The 14,967-nt window shown below is 32.0% G+C and overlaps 2 protein-coding genes and 1 long non-coding RNA gene across 4 annotated transcripts; 1 reads left to right on the forward strand and 2 right to left on the reverse strand.

Moving 5' to 3' along the window:
* LOC148208381 (uncharacterized) lies at window positions 1-3,064 on the forward strand. 2 transcript variants are annotated; one of them, XR_015788447.1, is made up of 3 exons: window positions 1-124; window positions 886-972; window positions 2,856-3,064. It is a non-coding gene; the product is annotated as an uncharacterized LOC148208381 (long non-coding RNA). The 2 variants fall into 2 exon arrangements; XR_015788448.1 differs by lacking the exons at window positions 1-124; window positions 886-972 and adding an exon at window positions 2,437-2,783.
* Window positions 3,065-5,045: 1,981 nt separating this feature from the next.
* LOC111011667 (NAD(P)-linked oxidoreductase superfamily protein) lies at window positions 5,046-8,258 on the reverse strand. Its single transcript, XM_022285522.2, has 5 exons — window positions 8,085-8,258; window positions 7,797-7,972; window positions 7,098-7,344; window positions 5,632-5,811; window positions 5,046-5,362 (listed from the first exon to the last, which is right to left on the reverse strand). The coding sequence occupies exons 1-5, from the start codon at window positions 8,202-8,204 to the stop codon at window positions 5,135-5,137; spliced, it is 951 nt and encodes a 316-aa protein (XP_022141214.1). The 5' UTR covers window positions 8,205-8,258; the 3' UTR covers window positions 5,046-5,134.
* A 3,551-nt stretch (window positions 8,259-11,809) lies between these two features.
* On the reverse strand, window positions 11,810-14,945 carry LOC111011698 (F-box protein At5g07670). Its single transcript, XM_022285564.2, has 2 exons — window positions 13,543-14,945; window positions 11,810-12,447 (listed from the first exon to the last, which is right to left on the reverse strand). Exons 1-2 carry the CDS (start codon window positions 14,610-14,612, stop codon window positions 12,189-12,191), a joined length of 1,329 nt encoding a protein of 442 aa, XP_022141256.1. The 5' UTR covers window positions 14,613-14,945; the 3' UTR covers window positions 11,810-12,188.
* Window positions 14,946-14,967: the final 22 nt, after the last annotated feature.

Below are 14,967 nucleotides of genomic sequence, written 5' to 3' on the forward strand. Positions count from 1 at the left end.
TCAGTAGCAAAAATGGCTTCCAAGAGAGCTTCCATTGTAATTTGCAAACTATTGCTTATTTTAATGCTCATTTTGGCTTCCAATGTTGGTGCAAGAAATTTGGCTGCAAAATCCTACTTTTCAAGTAAATCTTTCTATGATTTCTTTTTTCTCCTTTGATTCTTTTCATTGTAATAATTTTGATAATTAGGATTTGTTTGATAACGTGGGGCTATTGTAGTTTATTGATTTAAATTATTATAAGCTTGTGTATAATTTCTTCTTTTTTTTTCTTTTTTAATTTGACTTAATAAAAACGTTTTGCAAGTCTTAATTAGCTAGGTTAGCTTAGTTGGATATTGGTTTTTTAGTAACAATGTTTTTGTAAATTTGAGATAAATGTTTAAAAAAATATATATTTTTTATTTCTAAAATTTGGGTAAGATTTTAAAAGTAATTGTAAAATTTAAAAAAAAAATCAAACCCTAAGCCATTGTTACAAAGACAAAAATAAAAATTACTAAAACGTAGACAGCGAAAGAAGAAAAAATATACTAGTGAACTAACTTAGTTTTTAAAAATGAAAAATATATAAATATAAATATAAATATCTTATTTTATAACAACTTTATTTTATGTTTTGCATTCTTACTAATTAAGCTTATAATTTACTAAAATCATCTTTCCTTAATTTTGTACCTACTAAAACTACCATTGAATATTTAGATATAAAAAAATCAAAATTACTTTTTCTACTTTTTAAAATTGGATTTTTTTTAAAGTATTAATAAATTTTGTTATTGGTACACAGTCAAAGTCAAGATTATTACTAGCTAGATCGATTTCTTTTAACGATTTTCTTTATTATATTATTAATTTTTCTTCACTTTGCTTTTTCATTTGCAGATGTCATTAAACACGACCAAGTTAATGATAGAAATGTTCGAACCCTTGTGCGAAGAACCTCTCGAAATGGTCACATTCATTGGAGTGGTAACTTTTAATAATCTAATTTGAATAAGTAATTAAATTAAATGTGCTGATTAGTTAAGTTTCTTTATTGATTATTGATTATGTTGAATGCTTTTTAGCTCAGCTTCGACATTTGTTGGGCATTTCTATAACATGATTTTGAGTGCTTTGTTAGTATACTATTATACAATTTATTGGTCAGTGTCAGCCATCTGGTTAGTTATGAAGAGGTATTAATTTTACACCTATTTCAAAGTTAGGATTTAATTGAATAAAATTAAAAATTTTGAGTTAAATTACTAACTTAATAAAGAGGGTAATGTATAAATGGAAATTTATCCAAAATTTAAAAACCTAAACAAAAATGCATTTGAAAACTATTATTACTATTTTTTTTAATACAAACAAGTGGGGTATGAGATTCAAACTCATGTTAAATAATAGGTAACAGTTTTTCTCCTTTTCTTAAAAACCCGTTATCGAACAAAAATAACTTCAATGGAAAAATATATGAGACTCATTTGGGTACATATTTAAAATAATTTTGTAGTGTGCTCAACTAAAATCATAGATCACTAATTCTTGCATTTGTAATCTAGAACATAGTTTCCGTTAACTTGCTAGAACACAAAGATTTAGGATAGTTGATGATCAGAAAACAGAAATTTGAATTCAATCCGAAAGCCAAAATTTTCAATACATTGAACTAGTAGACATATGAAAAATATAGATAAAGAAAAATGTCTGACACGTGGAGAGAAGTTTAATAGGCTGAGTCTTGTTCTTGTATGACAAAATTGCTAAAAGTTTATATACTTTTCTCCAAGTAATTAAGCTGGTAAAGACGTCCTTCCCTTTCATTTTGAATGGAAAAATCAACATGAATGTGTAGTAGGGTCTTTTTTTTTTTTAATTTGGTCCAAACAAGCATCTATATCATTCGAATTTTCAACAAATTAAAAAAAAATAATGAATTCTACAAATTCAAAGTTGTGAGAGGAAAAGTACAGAGCATTTTAACATCTATTCAAACCCATTTTAATGCAAACATTTATGTCTACTTCATCTTGAATTTAAAAGGATGAGTTTGACTAAATTTAAATTTCATTTCATTCTTGAATTTTTGAAAGTTCTATTATTGTCTCGTTTTTCTTAAGTTTTCATATCTTTTGTTGATGGTAAAAAAATTCCAATATAACAAATTATTTATAATTTCTTCTAAATATATTTGATGATGTGATGTTTCATTTTAATACCTTGAAGTTCCCTAAGTTAAATACATAAATTGAAAAAGGTGAATTTATATTAGATTTTAAGGGATTATTTTCATTAAAAAGCGAAAAACTAGAACTAATGTTATTTTAGAGTTCATGTAGATATACATTAAAAAATTTTACTCGCTCTCGTCAATCATAGTAATATATTTTATAAGTTTTAAAATATTGGAATTAAATTGTAGTTAAGATTAAAGTATAAGAACTAAAATTGAAATTTAACATTAAAAGTCAAACTTTGATAAATCAAGAATGAAGTACAATATAATATGGAACACGTTAATTAAAAGAAGAACATTCAAATCAAACTCAAAAGAATAGTCGGACCATCCAACAACAACTGAGAAATTGTTTGAGCCTTTAATTTAGAATGAAAAAAATTGAGTATAAATAATGTAATTATAAAGCATGGAAGAGAAATAATATTATTGCAAAAGCTTTGGGGAGGGGAAATGGTGCACAAGAAGCTTGCATTTGCATGGCAGATTATTGTTCTAATTATTGTGCTTATATTGGCATCTTCAATGGCATCAAGGGAGCTAACAAATATCAAACCATGTAAGATCATCAATAAATTCTCTTTTGTTTTCTTTTTTTTTTTACTTATTTATTTATTGGTTTTTTTTTCAGACAACAAGTTTAGAGATCTAGAAATGGATGATCCTCGTGGTGGCAACTATAGAAAGCCAAAGAAGCCATGAAGGACGACCACCCAAACTACAATATCTATTTTATGTATATTATATATTATTCACTCTGTTTTTCTTTTTCTTTTCTTTTCTTGGGCTTAGATCTAAAATTTTATAGAAAAATTAATGAAAATTAAACTTATTCATAAATTATATGGTAAAGATATTGTTCATGTATGTACCAACTCATTGAGTCAAAGCGAACATAACTAAGTGGTAATTGATATAGGTTGTGAGTTCAATCCCCACCCCACATGTTGAAGATCAGAGAAAGAAAAAAAAATCAACACAAGTAAATTATAGTGTTTGGTAACTTTCGCCATTCTAAACCATTAAAAAATTGGTTACATTGTTTATTAAATTATATGATTTAGCCAAAGTAGACATATAATTTCAATTATATTTATAACATATCAAATTTTGTTATAATATATAACCATTTAAAATTTTATGTGCTTTAAATTATAATTTATATTTGCTTTTTTTAATACGACACTTTAGAGATACAGAGGATCGAACCTCCGACCTCGAAAAAAATAATATATATTAATTATCGTTGAACTATGTACATATTAATTTATATTTTCTTTACTTTACTTTCATTAGTAAAAGGTTAAGAAAAACAATTATTATAACAAGCAGTATCAAATATAAAGTTTCATTCGGGCTTTGTTGACTTACAAGAATCAGAAGGATTATCTTTTGATACATTTTTTTAGAACATTATTGGTAGAGATTAACGAGAAGTTTGGGGTGTTTATGTAAAGTTTACATGGGATATAGACATTTAAACCTTGCTTGATTTTCCAAATTACAGCGGAAAAACAAATAACTCCCTCTATTCAATATCATTATGGGGTAAAGAAGGTTCAAAAATTATTAAAAAAAAAACTTTCGTTTCTTCTCATGATCACGTACAGAAGTGCTGCCCTTCGGCTCAGCAATATGGAACCTCTCAACAGCTCCCGTTCCTTTATGAGGTCCTATCGGGATAGGTAGGCCCAAGCCTTTCCCCTCTTCCCGACCGAACAGTAAGTTACCCACGGCTGACAAATAGGAATTTAGGCCGTAAAAGAAAGGCACCGGCCCCCCACTGGGATTTGGCTTTCCTTTTCTACGTGTGCAGTGCGTCAGCACTGGCGAAAAAGAGGTTGACTTTACTCAAGAAGAAGGAAGGGGCGGGGCCGGGTGCTTGTGGGCCCCCTCTGCAGCAAGTGCTTGTTGGACCCCGTTTCCCAAGAGGGGGCCGGGCTGTGTTTCCCCAGCGGTCGGCTAGTGGCGGCAGAAAACGAACTTGGGTGGGCTTCGCGCGGTTCGCATTTTCTTGTGTTGAGAGCTTCTCATTTATTTTAGTTTTTTTGCCAATTTTGTAACTCTCTTTTAAATAAATAAATAAATAGAAATACAATAAACAAGGCCACATGTTAGACACGTGCGGAGCCCAGTCCTAATGGGCCTGAATTCCTCTGGCCCAATCAAACAGTTATTCACTCGGCCTTCTCAGGCTAAGCCCTACTTCCCTCGGCAAATATTTTTTTAACTGCTATTTTTTAATATTTTTGAAACTTATTTGGAAAGGTAAATATCAAATTGACTAACCTTTTACTTGATTTTAACCTATTCAGGTTTTATATATCTTTTTCGGTCCTAATTATCCTAATATCGTTATCAATGGATATTTTTTAAAATTATATATATAAAAATAACAAATAAACATTTCATCATAAAAAACATTTTTTTAGTACAACTCTTGTTGGGGAGGATTTGAACTCACAACCAATTACTGCTGAACTCGCTTTGACAAATATTTCATCATTTTTAAATAAATTAAAAATTCTTATTATTAATATTATGTCTATATTAGTGATATTTTGTTTATATTTTTTATATTTCATAACTATTCTTACAATATAGCAGAATACCGATTCATCTTGTGTGTCAATGTCAAACTCGTAGATATATAGAAATAACGGCATGTCAATGAAAATTTAATACCCTATCTACAATATAGCTCAATTAATTACCAATTATTCCGTAATCTTTATTCTTTACTCATTTTTTTTCTCATCGATTACATGATTATGAATTCAATCTGTAAAAAAAAAATATATATATATATATGTAAAAAAAATAAATAATAAGTCGATTTGAAATTGAGAGATGATTCATTTGAAGAGTGATAAAAAGGGGAAAAAGAGAAACAAATAATTTTGAATGACATCAAATTTCACCATCCCACAAATCTTGAATGGTTTTGTATGGGCTTGTTGTGTCATTTACAAAATATTCCCCCCTCAAAATCTTTCTTTCTTCTAATTTTTCAATTTCCAAGTAATCTTCATCGTCCAATTTGAGATCAAGGGCGCCAATATTTTCTTTCAAACGGTGTTCATTAAAGCTCTTCACTATCACACTTGATCCTTTCCATAATCCCCATTGTAGGGCAACCTTTGTAAAACAAACAAACAAGAAATAAAAATAAGTATAACAAAACATTATCTCCTTTCTCCTAATGATGAAGAAAGATATAACTCATCTTAAATTTGACAAAATAATTTAATATTCTATGAATTTTCCTAACTGTGAAATTAATCGAGGTGTAATTAAGTTGATACAGACACTTACATATCCAACAAAAATACACAAAAAAAAAATTGAAAATAGAAAATGAGGTAGAAAAATAGGAGAGAAAAAAAAAAGGAAAATTGTTTAATAACCTGAGCTGGAGTTGCCTTGTGTTTGAGAGCGATTGATTGGATGACTGGACTTTGAATCACAGCCGTTGATCCCCATGCATTACCTGGCCCACCCAATGGAGAATATGCACTTACGTGGATTTTATGCTCTCCACAAAATTCCCTAATCTTTCTTTGCCTCCACATCGGATGCATCTCCACCTATTTGTTAAAAAATATTACTTTATTCATCAGCTCAATCCAAGGTATTAAACTTCCCTCATCCATAATATCGACATTTTTATTTATTCATGAATTCAACGTTGACATGAGGAGTAAATCAAGGTTTCTAAGTATTGCAAACAAAAAATAGATAAAAATAAAAGTAAAAAAAGAAAAAGAAAAATATTTGCATCGTGAAATTAATGCTCGAGATGTAATTTAATTCAAGCATTGATTTGCACCTAAAACTTTAATATCCTAGCTCCTACTAGCTAACTATATAAAACTTTGAATTGTTTGACTTCTTAGTCTTTAAATAATATCACTTCTTCAAATTATAATAATGCATTATATTAATAGGCCAATGAATTCTATTTCATACTCCAAGCTTTCTTGACTTGTACACTTCTAATAATTTCTGCACTTTCAAATTATGAGATTAAAACTAGGTACCTTTTTCATTAACTTCAAAGCTCATTTGATTGACTTTGAACCTAGATTAAATTTGGCCACCACTTTATCAAATAACATCTTTCTTTTTTCTTAATTTCTTTTTTTAACCAAACAACTACTTTAAAAATATATATGTATATAAGTTTAGTTTATATTTTTATTCCATTTACTCTAACTTTGCATCAATTTAATTAGTTTTTCTACTAGTTTTGTTGTTATATTTATGATCATTTGATCAAAATTTACCAATTTTAATAATAAAAAAATTACATAAATTTAACGTGACAAGTTTTTTTTTAGCTACACTCTTAAAAGAGGTCTAAAAAATCCAAGGAATATCAATGCTTTAAAACTTTGCCTATATGTACATATTTTTTAACCAATGACTCATTTTTCACATCCATGAATTGCTTGTTAGGTTGATTTTTTTCTTTTAACAATAGAGAGTGCATGTTAAGCTTTTCTACGATAATTAATGAAACTCTTAAAAGCAACTGTAATTTAACCTTAAACGAAATTCTATTGGATAATGAAAAGTTTAAATCAAATTTCTATACTTAATTATTAGCTTTGATAAGAGCTAAATACATTATTTTATACATTTTACTTATATGTATCTATATTTTCTTAAATGAAAAAAAAAAAACTTCAAAATTAAGGTAATCATATGGACCATAATATGTCTTGGTATTTTAAAACTGCCCTATTTCTTTGAATGCTCTAGAAAGCATATATTAATGTTGGAATTAGTTTTAAAAGTGTATCAAAGGTAACAAAAATCCAAAAGAGACCAACTAAAGAACAAAATAATATAAGTGAGAGAGAGAAAGTACCTGATTAACAGCAGGAGGTATGGAAGCAAATTCTAGAATGGATTCAACTTTGTTGGTGGAGAAATTGCTTAAACCAATGCATCTACACAAACCCAAATCTAGGCATTTTTCCATTCCTGCCCAAGTCCTCTCAAGATCCAAAACTTTCTCAAAGTCACCTTCCTTGGGAACTGGGTAACATGCCCATGGCTTCAGTTTCAATGGCCAATGCACCAAATACATGTCTATGTATTCCACTCCCAACTTCCTATAATACAAAAATCTCAATTACTAAAACAAACAACGCAACTTTAACCTCCAAATTCACCTTATCCAAATGTTGATTACAACGGTATTCCAAGTATTTGAGTATCTCTACAATGGTATGATATTGTTCGTTTTGGGTATAACCCTCACGACTTTATTTTTTGTTTTATCCAAAAAACCTCATACCAATGGAGATAATTTTCCTCGTCTATATTTCATGGATTTTGCTCTTCCCTAATCAATGTGGGACTTTGTTCGTATTCTCTTCAAAAACCCAATACTAAATTCACAAGTGAAAACATTTCGATTGATGCTAATTCTTTCAGAAAGAAAATGGGTATGAAAAGGATAATATCGAGAGACCTGTTTCTAAAGTTTTCACTTTTTCATCTTTTTCCTTATGAATTTTCATGTGGGGTTGAACAAAAAACGAACTTTTCTCTACTGGATTACCTTAGTGTTTGGTTCAATGCTGAAACAGGATCATGGTGGTCACTTCCCCATACTTTTGATGTAAGAAAGATGTCTTCTCTTGCCACAGTTTTGTCCAAAATTGCAGCACTAATCGCTCTCCCAACAGCCGCCTCAGATCCATAAATCGTTGCTGTATCAAAATGCCTATAACCCATCTGAAAATCAAAAGAAAAGTTCCATCAAAACAAAACAAAACAAAAAAGAAATTGAGAATAGAAACAATTAAGTTAAGCCAGAAATTGAACAAAAAAATGCACAAGTTTATACATTGATGGCCATATGGACGGCTGATTCTATGGCTTTGGGGTCAATTTGGTAAGAAAAAGTGCCTAATCCAATGATGGGAAGATTTACACCACAATTCAATCGAACTTGATTTCTCATCATTCCCACTTTTTTTTTCTCTCTCTCTTCTCTCTCTCTATGTAATAATTAGGAGACAATTTGGACAGGTGATTTACAAATTTGGTCTATGTATAGGAAGCTGAAGTCAACGTTGTTAACTGTCTCCTAACAGGACATTACAGCTTATGATTCTTTATGGGCAGCTGATGATATGATGATTCATTGGTGTTGGTGTCTCAAAAATTAAAGGGCTGTGGGATCTATCTTCCATGTTTCATGGGTTGCCGTTGGATTGGCCTTGATCTTATCATTCAAGGGACAGGATCTAATCGTATTCTCTCTCTCTCTCTCTCTCTCTCTCTCTCTCTCTCTCTCTCTCTCTCTCTCTCTCTCTCTCTCTCTCTCTCTCTCTCTCTCTCTCTCTCTCTCTCTCTCTAAGTGTTATGGAATTTTCTTAGAAGAAGTCAACAAGTTGGTTTTGAAAAACCTAGAAGAATTAATGGCAGCCAACCCCATTATCGTATCATTCAAAAATTTTCCTTGATATTATCCATTACAATAGTTGGATTTCATGTTAGGGAAGGAAATTTGTTTTTAAAATAAACGAATGAATGAATTTGAAATGGTTCTTAATTTAATCTCATATTGATGCGTTTCTGAAAAATCCAAGGAGTGAAAAACAAGTTTGGTTTAGCAAAAAGTATGGATCAAATTATGAATTTTGTCTTGTATCCTTCGAGCATTATATTGTGTTTGTTTGTTTAGTCTTTAAACATTATAATATATATGTTCTTAGGTTTGTAGTCCATGTCATTAATATATAATTTGTTGATAATCCAAAAAATAACTATTAGATATATTATGACCTTAAATTAATGTTACTTCTAATGAAAGTCTCACCACCTTTATTATTCTACCAATTGAGGTTATCTAAAACCCTCTTTAAAAATGCTTAGATTGAGTTTATTATCAGCTTAATTTCTAGCTTAATGTAAGTGTATTTTTTTGTATTTGGCTTATCAGTTGTTATTTTTCTGCTATATAATAGTTAGTATTGGTAGTTTCTGTCGTTCGGTTGTTGAAAGCCAGCTCTTTCTTCTTTTTTTTGTTCGTCCAAATATTATTTATCGATGACTTTGAAAATAATCGTCTTGGAAAATAAAAGGATAAGGAATTGCTTTTCAAAATAGCTCCCAAATGTTTACTCATTTATAAGAAAATTTGTGTGCTAGGGTTGAGATACAATATATAGTAGCTAGGCTTATAGGAAACTAAATGTTTGTGTGTTGACTCTCCTATAATAATAAGAAGATAATCTTAAATTGTTTTTGACTTACAAATCTTTGTCAACGCGTTGATTCTTTCTTTTTCTTATGAACAAATAAAACTAAACGGCATTAAATCAACCTTAATTGTTAGCAAAGGCATAGACCATGCAAACCTTAGAAAAATAAATTTTAAAATTTAGAGCAAATCCACCGCTAGCAGCTCACATTGAGCTGTGTTTTCGTTGTCATATTCATATCATATTTTAGAAAATAGAGAATGTTGAAATATTAGATGTAACATAAAAGTTGAATATTTAATTTTAAAAAATAATTTTATGTAGAAGAATTACATTTTTAATTTAAAATTTTAGACAAGGAGAAATAGTAAATAGTTATCAAACATATTTTTGTTTATTTTTTCAATAATAGAAGAAAGAATCGGAAACAAAGAAACACTTATATAACATAGTTAGTATTTTAATTTATTAAAAAAGAGGAAACGAGGAACAATAAACATAACAAAAAAAAACAAAAAACAAGAAGCATGAAAGTCTAGGAGAATTTATACCCAAAATAGACAATATTTCATATATACTATATTGTAAAAAATACAAAGAGACGATCTAATATCCTAACAAGTAGTATAAGAGTACAAAAAAAGTGAATCAATGAGGTACATAGAAAAAATTACATTTTAAGTACTGGGATGTATCAATATTTAGGTATTGAGATGTCTAAGGTTGTTTATATTGTGCTTTAATTGAATATCATTGGTGTGTAAGTACTTGAAATCTACATATATATTACCCAGAGACATCAAACACATGGAGGAGGTGGTTGAAAATTTAAGACATAATTAAAAAACAGAGTTTAAAAACCTGTTAGGAACATGCTGGTCAATTGATTAAGTTAAATTAATATGTTCATTAAGCACAAGAAGGCACCATTAAACTAAATGCCTGCCAGACAGACAGAGAGATCATTGAATTTACCAGCAATTATTTGCAATGTTTGAACATGTTCTCCCTTTGCAGCCTCACGAATCACATGTTCATAATTAAATCATCCTCTTCCACTTGGACATCTAATTAATTTTCTGTTGATGCAGCTGGATATTGGATATGTAGAAGCTCAAATATTCATCTAAAAGATTGATTTTTTTTTACTGGAAAAATAAGGTTGGGCAAAGAAAAAATTTCGCTGACTTTAGTTATAAGCATGACTAGACGAAGGGAAAAACTTAACATAGTAGTCTAGTTACAAAAGGAACTGAATCAGAAGAAATATTGAATCTCGGTGGAGATCGTCCCAATCTTGATGATGCACTGTATATGACCCCTAGGAGCCAATTTAGCTAAGACTTAGCTCAGGAAATGCCACATTACTTCAAATGGTTGTCAGTATGGGGTGGGGTCTTTGTTGCTCAGACATGGTTGAAGCTTGTTAATCTAACACCAGTCTTCAATTTTTTATATCAGTGGAATTCCACCTTTCAACAAAGCTCAACGAAGAAGTTGTGTTTATCAGGTGAGTAATTTATAAAAAAGTTGTATTCAATCTTTTTTAGATTACTATTATGATTAGGGACGGGTCTCGATGCCTCAAAAACTAACTATTTTAACAAAATAAATGGTAGTTTTTTCTATAATTCGTTAAAGATCCTCCAACCTTTTACCCAACAAAAGCTTGATGGAAGCTTATAAGTTCTCTAAAACCTAATATTCCATAAGTTCAAATTTTGTTTTATAATATTTTCCAAAAGAAAGGAAAAAACCTAACCCTCCATTGAATTTTGCCCAAGTCAATTTTCCCAGCTCATCCATGAATTTCTTCGTTTAGACCCGCACTAAAAAGTAGCAAAATTTCTTGTCTACACTTGAAAAAAAAAAAAGTATTCTTTCAACCTTTAGAGTGGTTCCATATAAAACTGCATTTCAAGTTTTTCTTTTCTCTTTGATCCATAGCCAATTTGCAAACTATTCTTGCGACTATTATGATTTGAACTTATTTCTAAGTCCATTATTATTTATGGTTGTTGCGATTGTATTCTAAGTTCCCAACGTTCCAACATCCCTCCCTAACTCACAGTTGTTCAAACTCGTGCCTCGAGATGATATAGGTCAATAGGGATGCATAGTTCAAAAGTTACTGTACACATTGGGGATGAGTATCATAATTCTGAATTAATGAAAGATTAATAAATTAATCCCACCAATTGCTATATTATAGAACTTCGAAGGCCAATATGAATATAACTACTCATGAATATAACTACTCAACAATTAAGGTATCTCTCATTCTCTATAAGTTGGAAGTTCAATCTTCATCCCCGCCTTTGTTATACTCAAACAAAAAAAAGCGTCTTCCAAGACATACCCAGAATGTCAAGGTTTGGTCAATCATTCCATTTGTGCATTTACTACGTTAAGCACACGAACAGAACAGTTCTTTACAATTCAACTAATCCCAAGTACAATAATTGGCATATAACATTGCTGAATCATATAATAAACTAAACTACTATGCTCTAAAACAACATCAAAATTCTAGCAAATGGGTGAACTGGGTCAGGTTAGTCTCTAAAACAACATCCTCTGTTGCTATTTTTCCTTTATTGAACGTCTATGCTAACCACCTAGCTTGATTATAAATGACTATGCTAAGTATGTTTGAGCTAACAATTGGCACGCAACAGCTATTTCATTATATTGCCATGTGTAGGTTCCGAGCACTATGCAGCAGTTCATTTTCATCTTTGCTAGAAAAATCTTCCACCTTTCTTTCCCATACAAGTCCCAACCAGACTCGAGGAGAGGAGCGATTTGGTATCTGGCCTCCATTTCAAATTCTTGAGGACAGAGAAGACTTCAGAAAGAGCAGGAGAGACGCAGCTATCTTTTATATTCTTACACGATACTACTTCGAGGCTTTGAAGCTCCTTCCACTGAAGAACTACCGACTCCAAGCCTTCTGTCGTTAACAATGAACATCCTTCAAGTGAAAGCAGCCTTACCCTCCTACGGAAAAGAAAGTAACCACAAATCAGATATCTATTTTTTTTTTCTTTTTGAAAAGCAGAGCTTTCATTGAGAAAAATGAAAGAATACAAGAATACAGAAGGACATACAAAAAAATAGTCAAGCAAAAGGCAGTCAAACTGGCTCTAATTAAACGGCTTAAACCAAAACGCTTGGCTTCAATTAAACTATCCAAGTCATCATTCATAAGTACATACTTCAAGGCAGGTTCAGAAATTTCTTAGTTTCTTCAGCAAGGGTTCTAAACGTGGTCTGGTGGCCAAAAGCCCCCTTTCCAGATTAATCAGAGAGAAGCCACTCGAGTGGCCAACCAAAACCAGGTCCACTAGGCTGTGTAGCAGGTTATGATGGATGGTGGGTGACCATTTACGGAAAACGAAATTTTCAAATTTTGTGCATAATTTCAATTTTACACAACTTGAACTGTAGATAGACACTTCAGGTGTAAGAGACTGTTCGGAATGTTGGTTAGCCAATGTCTAAAAAGTTAAGAGGTCATCCAGAACTCAAGAAGGAACCAAGTCCACCATAAATTCAATGAAAATTTTCCATCAATGCTATCTAATTATGCACGGTAGCCTCTAGAAACAACAAAAAGGATATCATTCCCTTCTAATGGAAGAGTTCTACACTTAACAGAAAAGAAACCATATAATCATGGAATGACTAATGAGATAGTCACATAACAATACACATTCAGAAACCAAAATTATTCCTCGTCCTAGTAACCATATTCAGTTACTTGCAGAAGCATCTATCTGTATTCTGTAAGAGGCTTCTATGTCTCCTAAAAGCATATAAATTATTGACTTTTGATAAGAGCAAATGATTTGGTGCCCACGTAGAAATGTATAGAAATGACATGGATGAAGTATCAAACTATGGAAACAGCCAATAAGATGATATCGAAAAAGTATATAGATAGAGCCATAACAAAATTGTTTGTTCCTATTGACTTTTCACATCAAGTGTACGGTGAATATCACCTCACAATGCAACTTCTATTATTCACTTCAAAAGGTTAACAGTATAAACAGGTAAACTAAATGTTTGCCAGACATAAAGATCCCTTACCAGCAATTATTTGCAAAGCTGAACATGTCATCATCCAATCCCCAGCAATCCCGAATTAAGATCTCCCTAGCAGCCCCACATGTCATAAATAAAGCCCTTACACTTACTTTATCCCGCAATTGAGAATTCTGCAAATGCAGCCGCTCAAGAGCAGGACAGGAGCTCAAATACTCATCAGGACCAGGATTTGCATCAATCCTCTTACATGACATGATTTTCAGAGTCTTCAAGTTCTCACAGTATGGAAGCCCAGCCAACCATCCATCATCCATCCTATGATCACAAATTGTCAATTCCTCCAACATTTGGCAGCACTGCCCAATCGCCTTAATCCCATCAAAACTCCCCTCACAACCGACAAGCTCGAGCTTCAGCAATCGTCTACAGCCTCGAGCTAGAATAGTCAACCCGATATCTGTAACCACCGAACTAAAGAACCCATCAACATTTCCTACTAACTTTACTATTTGAAGATTCTCAAACGCCGCAATTCCTTGGAGCATGTTGTCATTGCACTTATGCAGCTCAAGTTCTTGCAGAAGTTCACACTCCTTAGCCACACTCAACAATCCCAATTCACTACCACCTATAAGAGCCAACTTCCGCAAGTTTGGGCAACCACTCGCCAGAACCTTCAGCCCTCTATCAATCAACAAACTTTCCAGTACAATTTCCCCGCCGACATCCGAGCAGAGCAAAAACCAGGGATCAATATGCAATGAAAGAACCCCATGGCTCAACAAAATACTCGAATTCCTGGACGAAACCCAAGACCCAGAAATCAAATCCACTTGATTGAGATTGGGAAACCTCAGAACCAACCTACCCGACAAAAGAAAATCAAAATCCGTAACCCTGAGAGAGCGTACCAGGCGGCCCTGCAGGTGAAGCCAGCGCTTGCAGACAAGGGAGTTGGAGCTCCGTTGGGAACCAGGTAATTTGGAGAGAACACGAAGAAGAAGCTCGTCGGAGAGCAGCAGAGTATAGTCAATCAAATTTGAAATTGGAGGTTTGGTTTTGGAGTCAGGGGAAGGAACAGAAGAATCGCTAGACAAGGAATGGAGTCGCATGGAGACAATGACATGCTCGAGGGAGTTCGAATTCTTGAACCAGACCTCGAACAGGGCTACCGTCTTCTTGTTCTTCTTCTTCTTCAGTGGGAAGCTAGGGTTCGGGTGTGGCCAAGGATTGAAGAAAAAGAAGAGGATAGAAGCAGAACTTGCCTGATTTCTCAGCCTCAAAATTGACGGTGGAAGTAATTTTCAGAATTAAAAGGGTATCGTTTTCTGTGAACAAAATTGTAAATTTTGGATTAACAAAACGATAAGATTGATGCCTTTCTTTGAGTGGAAGTGTAAATTAGGGTTCTTAAGTGGATTGATTTGGCTCCATTTCTTAATCGGAATTTGATTCTATCAAAATCGA

This window comes from Momordica charantia, assembly GCF_013281855.1.
Source record: "Momordica charantia cultivar OHB3-1 chromosome 10 unlocalized genomic scaffold, Mcharantia_2.0 BLBB01000010.1, whole genome shotgun sequence".
Taxonomy (NCBI): domain Eukaryota; kingdom Viridiplantae; phylum Streptophyta; class Magnoliopsida; order Cucurbitales; family Cucurbitaceae; genus Momordica; species Momordica charantia.

Bases quoted from the DNA above. Each gene is read 5' to 3' on its own strand.
- LOC111011667 (XM_022285522.2), bottom strand. From the start codon at position 8,204: ATGATGAGAAATCAAGTTCGATTGAATTGTGGTGTAAATCTTCCCATC. The intron at 5,812-7,097 runs GTACTTTCTCTC...TTTAACAAATAG, and splicing joins TACCTCCTGCTGTTAATCAG to GTGGAGATGCATCCGATGTG. The intron at 5,363-5,631 runs GTTATTAAACAA...TGTTTTACAAAG, and splicing joins ACAAGGCAACTCCAGCTCAG to GTTGCCCTACAATGGGGATT.
- LOC111011698 (XM_022285564.2), bottom strand. From the start codon at position 14,612: ATGCGACTCCATTCCTTGTCTAGCGATTCTTCTGTTCCTTCCCCTGAC. The intron at 12,448-13,542 runs GTAAGGGATCTT...TCTTTTCCGTAG, and splicing joins AGCTTTGCAAATAATTGCTG to GAGGGTAAGGCTGCTTTCAC.